At 40.2% G+C, this 12,008-nt stretch overlaps 1 protein-coding gene across 5 annotated transcripts in view; it reads right to left on the bottom strand.

The window, feature by feature from the left end:
* The window catches only part of LOC129699402 (collagen alpha-1(XII) chain-like), a 246,614-nt gene that overhangs the window by 37,827 nt on the left and 196,779 nt on the right, over positions 1–12,008 (bottom strand). For all 5 annotated transcript variants that reach the window (XM_055639133.1, XM_055639131.1, XM_055639134.1 and 2 more), the window contains one exon: positions 11,641–11,750. In XM_055639133.1, coding sequence (XP_055495108.1) covers positions 11,641–11,750 — 110 coding nt within the window. The remainder of the gene's footprint in view (positions 1–11,640; positions 11,751–12,008) is intronic.

Genomic DNA, 12,008 nt, shown 5'->3' with positions numbered 1-12,008 from the left:
TCTAATCCAATGCAGTGAGTTCAGAGTTGATTGATGAGCCCCATTGTGGGACATATGATTCAGCTTGATGGTTTGAGTGCATGGGTGGTTTGGGAGGTGGTGAACTCTTTCCATTATTTTGATGCACCACCATGTGCTTCCAATGGAGGTACTCAGTGCCATCTCACATAGGTAGTTGGGGCATTATGTTAGACCTGTAAAAGTAATTGATAATACCTCGATTGGAGTATTGTGTACTTTTCTGGGCACTCTTATAGGAAGGGTGTCATTAAACTGGTAAAAGATGCAAAATTAATTCATGAGGATGTTACTGAGTTTAGAGGGTTTGAGTTATAAGGAGAGGGAGGATAATTTGGTTTTATTTTTCCTGGACCAGTGGAGGCTGAGTGATGACCTTACAGAGGTCCATGGAATTATAATGGGCACAGGTGGGTGAATATCTACAGTCCTTTTCCCAGGATAGGAGAGCTTTAAACTAAAAGGTTTACATTTAGGATGAGAGGGGGAAATTTTAAAGGTATTTAAGGAGCAACACAGAGATTGATGTGTGTATGGAACAAACTGCCCGAGAAAGTCATACAGACAGAAACAATTAAGACATTTAAAAGACACTTAGATGGGTACTTGGATAGGAAAGACTTGGAGGGATTTGGAGGGAACCAGGCGCAGGCAAGTGGTAACTTGATTAGCATGGATGAGTTCGGCCAAAGGGCATGTTTCCATGCTATGTAGTCCTACGATGCTCCTCTAGCACACCAAGGAAATCAAATTTTCAAGGAGACTAAAAACATCCTTGAAACATTTCCTTTGACCTGGTAATCGTTTGCCATGACAAAGCTTGACGAAGAGTACTTTTTTTGGAGTTTAGTATTAAACATGTGAACAAGTGACTAGCCCACTTGAGATGGCTCAATATAATTAGAGCCTCGATGCTGAGGATGTTGGCATGAGAGAATTATACACTTCATCTGGCAGCTCATTCCATATATAATGATCCTCTGGGTGAAGATGTTTCTCCTCAGTTCCCTTTTAAATCTTTATACTCTCACCTTAAACCTCTACTACCTGATTCCACTACTCTGAGAAAAAAAACTGTGCATGTTCACCCTATCTATTCACCTCATTATTTAGCAAGTGCCAGTGAATGAAGAAATCAAATTGCTATTCCAGAAACATACCTATAGGATGAACAAAGCTTGAAACGAAATATTCCAGAGTATTCAATACAAAGGAAGGACGGAAAGAGTTAAGCAGATAGACACAAAAGGCTGGAGTGACTCAGCGGGCCAGACAGCATCTCTGCAGACAAAAGTGCTGGAGAAACTCAGCGGGTGCAGCAGCATCTATGGAGCGATGGAAATAGGCAATGTTTCGGGCTGAAACCCTTCTTCAGACTGATGTAGGGTGGGGGAGGGGGGGACGGGGAGAAGAAAGGAGAAAGGAAGAGGAGGAGCCCGAGGGCTGAGGGAGAGCTGAGAAGGGGAGGAGACAGCAAGGGCTACCGGAAATTGGAGGTCAATGTTTATGCCACTAGGATGCAAACTGCCCAAGCGGAATATGAGGTTCTGCTATTTCAATTTCCGGTGGTGCTCACTCTGGCCATGGAGGAGGCCCAGGACAGAAAGGTTGGATTTAGAATGGGAGGGGGAGTTGAAGTGCTGAGCCACAGGGAGATCAGGTTGGTTAATGTGGACCGAGCGGAGGTGTTCGGCGAAACGATCGGCAAGCCTACGCTTGGTCTCATCGATATAGATCAGCTAACATCTAGAGCAGCGGATGCAATAGATGAGGTTGGAGGAGATTCAGGTGAACCTCTGTCACACCTGGAACAACTGCTTGGATCCGTGAATGGAGTCGAGGGGGGAGGTAAAGTGACAAGTGTAGCATCTCTTGTGGTTGCAAGGGAAAGTGCCCGGGGAGGGGGTGATGCGGGAGGGAAGGGAAGAATTGGCCTGGGAGTTACGGAGGGAGCGTTTTTTGCGGAAATCAGACGGTGGGGGGGGGGGGGGGGGGGGGGGGGGATGGAGGAAAAGAAAAGGAATGGGTGATGTTTCAGGTCAAGACCCTTCTTCAGATTGAAACATAGAAACATATGGGCCATTCAGCCCATCGAGCTAGCACTGCCATTCCTGCTTTTTCCCCATATCCCTTTATTCCTTTAACCATATAAGACCTAAATCTAACTATCTCTTGAAAACATACAGTGAATTTGAAGAAGATTGGAATCTGAAGAAGGGTCTCAACCCAAAATGTTACCCATTCCTTTTCTCTATAGAGATGCTGTCTAACCCGCTGAGTTACTCCAGCATTTCATGTTTATCTCTGGTTTAAACCAGCATCTGCAATTCCTTCCTACACACTATGGAAAGTAAAGAAGGTCTGATTGTGCTAATAAGGGATGATATCAGTACAGTTCAGCATGGCTCAGTTAGGTGCAGCTAAGAAGCAGCTGAGGGCAGTAAACATTGTTGGGAGTTGCCCAACAATCTCCTAGCAGCTGGCTTGATGTAGGCGGGCTGTTCCCGTACTGGGGATTCCTCTCAGAGGCCCGCATCAGATGGCGGGGGTGGCGGGCACATCCGCCTAACCGCATTTTCGGCAGATTTGGCAAATTTCGGGTTGGCCCTTTAGTCCTGCTGTGAAAACAGCTTCTCTGTCCAGTGGGCAGCTGCTGATCTGCCCCTCATTAGGACTTACGAGGACAACTTGCTAAGTGGCACCTCGTGCCTATGCAAGTTTCGCTGTAAAGTTTACATTTATAATTTGTTTTATTTTAGTCTCTAGCAATCCATGATGCTTTAGAGACATGGGAGGGATATAATTAGTGGGTCAGCAGTGTATTGCTGTATTATTATTATGTGACCTCTGTTCGTCCAGCAAAATAGATTATATAGAAAGGCTCTGGAACTTAGGGTGCTGCAAAATCGGTAGTGGACCTGTTTTAACAATGTAGTGGTGAATTCCTGGTATGCAGATGAGATGGATTTCTGGATCATCGTAGTGTGGAACAATGAGGAAGCAGACTGTTTTAGATTGGCATTGCTGAATAAGAAACTTCAGTGAATCTTTGTACAGCTATGCTCGGGAGAGCTGTTGAAGTCAGGCATTGATTGCATTCACAATAGATCTTGATAAATTTCCGAACATTGAAAGAATCAAGAACTAAGGGGATGAAGCTGGAAAATAGCATAATTTTGTTAATTGGCAGAGTCGTTTAAGGAGCTAAATGGCCTTCTCCTGTTTCTGTCTCTTATATTTTTCTGCTCCATTTTGTTCCTGCTATTTCCAGCTCTAATTATATCTACTGAGCAAAAAGACAATTGAAGTTGTCCACAGGAAAGAGGTGCATATTTTTTCTTTAGAATGTTGTGAGACTATATTCCTCATAATTCCTCTTTGAAGACTTTTAAGCCAGAGCATATGAAAGGTTACTGTGGATAGATGGGAATGCAAAATTAGATTCAACCAGCCATAATCTTGTTCAATGCAGAGTAAACTCGAGGGGCTATTGATTTATTTTGACTGTATTATCTTATCAGATTTGTTTATCATATTTGTACAACTCTCTGAATGTTATCATTATGATTATGATAGTTCAACTGTTTGTGGAAAACCATGTTTCAGGTCCAAGTGTGCATTATTGAAAAGAAATAACACAACAGAAGGAAAATGAGAGAGGGGGAAAGAAAAACAAACTTTCATTCATATTGCATTCTTCAACCTGCAATAGCTCTTACAATGGTGACTTTGGGCAGTTCTAAGAAAGCAAAGTAGGCCATTTGCACACAGCATGCATTCACACTTAACAATGAGATAATGGTCACCACATCTGTTTTGGTATTGTTAGAGGTATAAATATTGGCACGGATAAATTGAACACATTCCGACTCTTTTTCATTTGTATCGTGGGATCTTATGCAAAGAAAGCATATAGAACCTTGCCTTAATGTCTCATCCAAATGACAAGCTGGTATTCCAGTGGTCTCTTTATACAGCATCTGGTTGGATTATGTCCATAAGTTTATGGAGAGGGACTAATCCATAAACCTCCAAATGAGAAATGAGAGTCATCTCACTGATCCTTGATTGACATGATTAAGAAGGAACACAAACTTTAACATGCAGCAAGGCTGATATCATCAGGAAATACAAAATAACAAATCATTTTCTGAATCCTTTTACTCAACTCCACATGCCATTAATCAACTCCTGGCAGTCTATTTTAAAAGTAGAGATTATTATTGGATACTTGTATTGCAAGCTCATATATTTTAAAATGAATGCAACAGATTTTCCACAATGCATTTTGATAGATTCCCTGTTGGACTGTGAAGTTATAACATTGTTAGATAATCCATTTGATGGCTACCTTCATCAGCGGCCGCTAGAATGACAAATCTGTACAATCATGCAACAAACTGATATGCAAGAATAGAAGAAAATAGAAGCGAGTAGGTTACATGGCAGCCTGCCCCATCATTTAGAATGATCACGGCTGATCTATGCTGACTTCAGCTCTTGAGCCATTTCTACACCCTCTACTCAACGATCGATCAAATATTTATCCTCCAGCACTTAAAATATTTTGAGTGCTCCAGCTTCCACTACTCACTAGGGAAGAGAATTTGAGACATTTACAATCCTCTGTCAGTTTTAAATAATGGGCCACTGTCAAGCCTCCTTAATCTTATCATTCTATTATATATTTCATTTTTTAAACTCCTGGTAAAATATGCCTAATCAGGATCTGCTCTGTCCAATTGATCACTTTCTTCCTTCTATCAAACAGAGAGTATTTTCCACATAGTATCCAGCTGTCCCACCATTGTGGCTTAATTATCTCTTTTTAGTAAACTTTCTCAGATGCTGATCACCATTTGTGCAAAGAAACCGTACTGTTGGCTTTAACCATAAAGTGATCTAATGACCGTAATAGCCTTGGCTTTAGAGTATACTTTCACGAGTATAATTTCACAATTCCACCAAAAGAACCTAGCACACTTCTACAATACCTAGCATGTTCTAAATGCAGAGATCAAGCAAATTAGATATATTACACTGTCCCACAAATTTGAGGCACTGCCAAATTTCAGTTAAAAAAAATGGTATCAATATTTTCCATTCATGTGTTTTTGAGAAAGATAATAATATGGAATCTATCCCCAAAAGACATTGAGGCTACAATTATACTTAATTCGTGATCAACAGATAATGTAACATTATGCACATACTTTCCTTTTTCCCTTTTGAAGTTTCCATTTCCAATTTTAGTTCATTCCAATTGGATTAAATCTAACTTTCTGTGTGTGTGAAGCAATTGAGGTGGAATTTCCAAATGTGTTTGAAAAAAAAAGATGGCACTAGCTTGTTGCTTCAGGATATAGTTGTGTTAATCAAGTGCAGCTTCAAATAAATGTGACAGAGTGAAATAAAAGGAGGATTTCAAATTCAAACTACATTCTGTGCCAGATGCAGGCTGTGTTTATTGTGTCCTCCTTGAGTGGATAAAGGAGATATAGGAAAGAGATGAGGATGGAGGGTGTAGGGTAAGTGAGTATGATTCCACAATTGACTCATTGAGACAGCAAGATTTCATGACGGGAAGGTGCTGTAATCAGACTCAGTGATTCTGGATGATTAATAAGTAATTAGTATCTAGGGTGCAGCTCCAACTGTGCTGTATTTCTTTGATTCACATTAAATCTATCGGGTCAAGTTCAGTTTGGGTTCAAATTTTGAATTTTTACAATATCTGCAATCAAAATGCACAAACAGATAATGAAGAAGGTTGTTTCCACAGAACATTAAAAAAGGGCATTATATTAGCAAAATAATTGTAAGGGTACATCAAAGAATGGGATAGTGCACAAACTGGGAAGTCCTATCAAATAATTAGAATGGGGATCATTAGAGCAAATGGCCTCCTGCACTGTAAATCCCACAGATTTTTCCAATTCTGTCAGCATTGGTAATACAATGCAATGGTGGGTGTTAGGAAGTGTGAGGGGATAAATTTAAGAATAAGATATTCCTCACAATGTTGCACCATGCTTTGTGGCCTGAAAGCTCACTGGGTCACGGAATTGAATGTTTATGCAAATGCAAAAATTTCTTTAAACTAAACAGTCAGAAGCCTGTCCTTGGTCACCAATATATTCTGTTCCCTTGCCACCTTTTTGATTCTATTTCTTGTCAACTATCTGAAAGTGATACAAGCTGTTTATAATGTTGGAGGTAAGGAGCTTAGGTTCTTATATTGATGCCATTGGAAAGACTTCCACAGCACTACATACTCCACCTCTGTCTCAGGGATGTACTAGAATGGTGTTCAACTTATTGGACCAGCTACCAGATGATAGCGTGTTTCTCTCTGCCCTCTCAGATGAATATAAAATACATTATTCTTTCTGATATTAATCCATCTTCAAAGTCATTGAAGCAGATGACTTGGCCATTAGCTCATTGGATATGTGGAAGGTTGGCATGTCCACATTAACTGCAACAGTGACTATGTCTCAGGCGTGCTTCTTTGTTTTGGATCATTAGAAGATATGGAAGGCTCTATTGTCATGAGAAATGTTATTTACCCAGAATAAAGAAAATACATATTTTATATGTTGGCAAAAATTATCTTTCTACCTAATTTATGCATGAATTTCTGTGCCATAATATTGCATTTGGACAAGAAACTGAAGTGTGAGTGTCCAGTGGGAGAGTAATCAAGTAATAGGATGACGATTGGTATTAAACACTGAAAGATGCATAACACTGTGGTCTTTGTTTTACATGTAACGTGTCCAAAATTCACAGCTACTTAATAGCAGTGATTCCTGATTCTTGTTTTGATGACTACATGGGGGAGTAATTTGTCTGTGAGCTATTTCTGGTGAAATTACACATCCAAATTGCTACTTTTTATATTTCAGCATCAACCTTTGAGTGAAAGTCATAGTGTCTGCCAGATTTTTTTTACTGGGGATGGAAGGAAATCATCTGCTGGGGCATGGGCCAAAGATCAATGACTAATGGCCAGGAAATGAATGGACATCAACTAAGACATGAAGTCATATCCAGAGAACTGCTAAACTATTCAATGGGCCAACTTTATTTCCTGTTAGAACCACGTGAGGTTGTGTGGACTTGGGAATGTGGACAAGGATAAGTAAACTGAAGGACAGCAGGCACACTTAACCAGGAGAGATGAAAGTGCTTATACTACATGCTCCAGTAGGAGGCTTAGAATTTGTGATCAGACAGATTGAATAGATGAAGTTCATTCAAGCCATGCATTTGGACAGCCAAAGAAGGGGCAAGTACAAAATTCACTCACTGAGACTACAAGGTTAAACATCAGGGAATGTGATCATCGGCAAACTATATACTGCCCTGTCTTGTACTGATTTTAATAATATACTAGACGGCCCATGGACCCGTTAGGTCCCATCGTGACGCCACCACGACAGAGGAACACATAATGTTGAACAGTAAAGCAAGTTCAGACCATTTTAATATATCCAGGGTAAGAGGAGCATAAACAAGAACCAATATTTGGTAATTCTGCAACTAATAACCAAAGGAAATAAGAATTTCTATAGCAAATTGAAATCCATCAACTTCTCAAAATCGGCTTAATTGAAACAGAAACATTAGCATGATTAATTGAGTTTAATAACCTTCTACTGCATATGCTAAACCTTTCTATGTAATGTTAACACAAATATAAGTACAGCATTCTTGAAATAAAAATGGTAAAAGGTAGCCTATATCAGTTCCCAAAGCCTGCATATTTGCTTCTCTTTGTTGGTAGCAGTACCCACACTTACTCTCAATTTTTTTTCCAACATCTAGACCCAACAATAGTACATAAATGATTGTTAAGACTACTTTGTTATATGCATCTCAGGCACAATGTGAACATGTCCACCAAAAAATTAATGAATTTTAAAATTAACGACCTGTGGACCAGTTGGGTCCCCGTTGTTACGCCAGTCAAGTACAACACTCCCCCAACTGCACACGCGTGGATACCGGGCCTGGCAACCCTCCCCCAACTGTGCGGGCGCATCTGACGGGCCTGGCAAGTGGGAGCGCACTGTGCAGGCATGAATGCCACCCGTTGGGTCCCCATTGTGACGCCAGTGAAGTACAACACTCCCACAACTGCACACGCATGGATACAGGGCCCGGCTACCCTCCCCCAACTGCGCAGGCATGACTGACGGGCCTGACAAGTGGGAGCACATTGCGCAGGCACAACTACCACCCGTTGGGTCACCATTGTGACGTCAGTCAAGTACACATGGTAGTATTAGACTTGTCCCATTCACCGTATAAAGTTAATTAAAGTTTATTTGGTGAATTACTTTGTTAAACAGAACAAAACTTGATACTGCACACCACAGGCAAATATTGAATAAGGTGTCCCTAAAATTGTTGTGCTATCGTGTACCATTTTGGCTGTATTTTAGGAACATACATACATACATACATACAAGATGACACTTTAGTTATATATATTAGATGACCCGTGGACCCGTTGAGTTTATATATATATGTGCATGGATGGATGGATGGATGGATGGATGGATGAACAGATGGATGGATGACTAGATGGATGGATGGATGAATGTAGATATGGATGGATGTCAGGATCTTACAAGGAACGTGTTGATTTTTTGATCTAGTGTTTGCTTCTGTGCAGCACTTGGACGTAGAACATAGAACAGTGCATTACAAGAGCAGATCCTTTGGCCCATAATGTCTGTGCCGAATATGATGCCAAGACTATTTCTTATCTCCCCACATATAATCCATATCCCACCATTCCCTGCATATCTGTATGCCTGTCCAAACTGTCTCTTAAATGCCGCTATCATATCTGCCTTAACCACCAATCCCAGCAGCACATCCCAGGCACTCATTAAAAGTTGCCCCACATATCTTCTTTAAGCTTTGCCCCTCTCACCTAAAACCATGTCCTCCAGTGTTTGATTTTTTCATCCTGTTTAAAAGGTTGTGTCTGTCTACCCTACCTATGCCTCTCATAATATTATATACTGTTAGATCTCCTGCAACTTCTGGTGTTCCAGAGAGAACAATCCAAGTCTGTCCAACCTCTCTCCCTTACAATGTCCTCTATTCTAGGCATCATTTTGGTAAACCTCTGCACTTTCCAAGCCTACGCATCCTTCCTGTAATGGGGTGTCCAGAACTGCACACAGCACTCCAAATGTGGCCTAACAAAGTCTTATAAAGCTGCATCATGACATCCTGACTCTTATACTCAAAGCCTCAACATATGCATGCAAGTGTACCAAATGCCTGCTTTACCATTCTATCTACTTGTGTTGTCATTTTGTATTGGAGTTTGACTCCAAGGACCCTCTGTTAAAGGGCATGCCATTAAAAACAAAACACAGTATCTCACACTTGCTCAGATTAAACTCCATCTGCCATTTCACCATCAATTTCTGTTGCTGATCTATATCCAGCTGCATACTTTGACAGCCTGCCTCACATTCTGCGACACCAGCAAACGTTTTGTCGGCTACAAGCTTACTAAACAACCTGTCCACATTAACTTCTAAGTCATTAATGTATATCACAAACTGCAGATGTGCCAGCATAGATCTCTAACGAATTCCACTGGTCGCAGACCACCAGCCTGACTATTGTCTTTCGATTAACCCTCTTCTATCAGTAAGCCAGTTCTAAATCTTTATGACCAACTCACTGTTAATCCTGTGCATCTTAATCCTCTGGATTAGCATTCCGTATGGGACTATCAAATGCCTGAAGGGCTTGTCACACTTGCGAACATTTCAAAATCCAGCGGCGACAAAATAAATGTTGATACACTTGTAAAAACACCGCGTGTCAAACGTCATCATGCCGCGTCACCGCCGCGTCACGCCGCATCGCTCCACAAATTTTTCGGTGACCCAATACGTCAGTCAATGATGCTGGCAGTCGCTGAAAAAAATCACCAAGTGGGACAGGCCCTTTTCTAAAATCCATGTAGACAATATTCACCACCCTTCCCATATCGATCAGGTAGGGCGTCACCTCCTCAAAAAATGTTCTCGTTAATAAGCCATGAAAGCTATCCTGACTGTCTCTAATTAACCCATTCTTTTACAAATGGGAGTAAATGCTATCTCGAAGAATACTCTCCAATAGCTTCCCTACCACTGACGTGAGGCTCATTGGCCTATAATTCCCTGGATTCTCTACTCATTCATAAATAAAAATGACAAATCACTCCAGTCTTCTGGGTCTTTGCCTGTGGTTAGAGAAGACTAAAATATTTTGAGCAATCTCCTCTCTTGTCTCTCTCAATAACCTGGATAAATCTCAGCAGGTACTGTGGATTTATTCATCTTAATGTTCTTCAAGAGCCCCAACATCTCCTTTTCTAAATTTCAAGCTGCCACTGCCGATTAGTATCCTCCACACTGATCTCATTGTCCTCCATGTCCTTCTCCTTGGTGAAAACAGATGCAAACTATTTGTTTGGTACCTCGCCTATATCCCCAGACTCCAAATTCCCTTCTTGATCCGTGATTAGTCCAAACTTCTCCCTGGTTTTAATATAGATATTAAATATTTTGGGATTTCCTTTAATTGTTCCTTCTTTCTTTATATTCCACAAAGGGCCTGTCTGATTCCATTTTCTTAAGCCTTGCACACGCTGCCTTTTTCTTTTTGACCAAATTTACAACTTCCTTGCTCCTCTAAGGTTCCCTTACATTGCCATCCTTATCTCTCCTCCTCATTGGAACATGCTGGTTCTGAATTTGATTAACTGGTCTTTAAGCAATTCCCACATGTCAGATGTAGACCAATAACAATTGCTTGCAGTGTACCCTCCCAAGCTCCAGTCTTAGAACGTTACAGTTGCCTTGCTCCAATTTAGTGTTTTACTGCAAGGTCTAGCCTTCTCCCTATTCAAAACAACCATAACACCAGATATGCTGGCAAATAAAGTGAAATATCTGCTTGTCATCTTCCAGTTCTGAGAAAAGATCATTGATATGAAATGTTAATTTGCTTTCTCACTCTACAGATTAACACGTGCATATTTCCAACATCTTCCGTTTTAATTTGATGTTTCCAACTGTCACAATATTTTACTTATCTATGATAATCCTGTTTCTTATTACTATGAACATTTTTTACACTGTTGAGAAGAACCATAAGTAGAAACAAGGGAAAATAAAATTCTTAAAAGTAAGCTACTTAACAACGAATCTAAAGAATGTTTTGCATGTGAATGAATCAGATCGGGCCTTTAAGATGAGCAGAAGCAGGCCTCACATTTCTTTGAAATTCTACTTCTGTACAAATTGCATGTTAAACTAAGATGTTACTTAAGTTGATTTGGATTTCTTTGCCAATTACTATGTAATGACCCAAATTGGTGCCTGGTGTCTATGTCAATACCTATGAAGTCTGTCACTAGGTTGACAGTCAAAGAATGCATAATTTTGAAATGGCACACACCACTTCACTAGAGGCTACATTCCATCAAACACCGTTTTCGCAATGTCTCAAGGACCAAAGAGCCACTCAATCACTAGGTACAAGTATGTTTTATCCTGGTGGAATTAAACATCAAACCAGGACAACACCAGGACTGACCTTATGAAAGTTGCCATAGAAGAGTTTCTTCACGTCTTCATTGTTAAATGTGATAGTCTGGGACTCGCCTCTCTCATCCTTGTTAAAATATGATAGTGTTTGACTGTTACCTATAATTTGAGAAATCAAATAATTATTAGATGGTAGGTTATTCATGCAAATTAAATAAGAGGCACACTTCCATACTTTTGCTAAAGCATGCATAAAGTTTAATCCTGAATTATACTTAACTACTTTCCATAACATGGTTTAAAATGTCTAATTCTTGCTTGAAAATATCTATTCACTCGTGCATTTAAACAACCCTTGTCAAAGAATTGGTAAATAAATTACTGAAAGACTTAAAAGTGTGAATACCCAGGTAAAAA

The sequence above is a fragment of the Leucoraja erinacea genome, chromosome 8 (assembly GCF_028641065.1).
Source record: "Leucoraja erinacea ecotype New England chromosome 8, Leri_hhj_1, whole genome shotgun sequence".
Classification (NCBI taxonomy): domain Eukaryota; kingdom Metazoa; phylum Chordata; class Chondrichthyes; order Rajiformes; family Rajidae; genus Leucoraja; species Leucoraja erinaceus.
The sequence above is the reverse complement of the archived record's forward strand: the minus strand, read 5'-3'. Positions and strand labels throughout refer to the sequence as shown.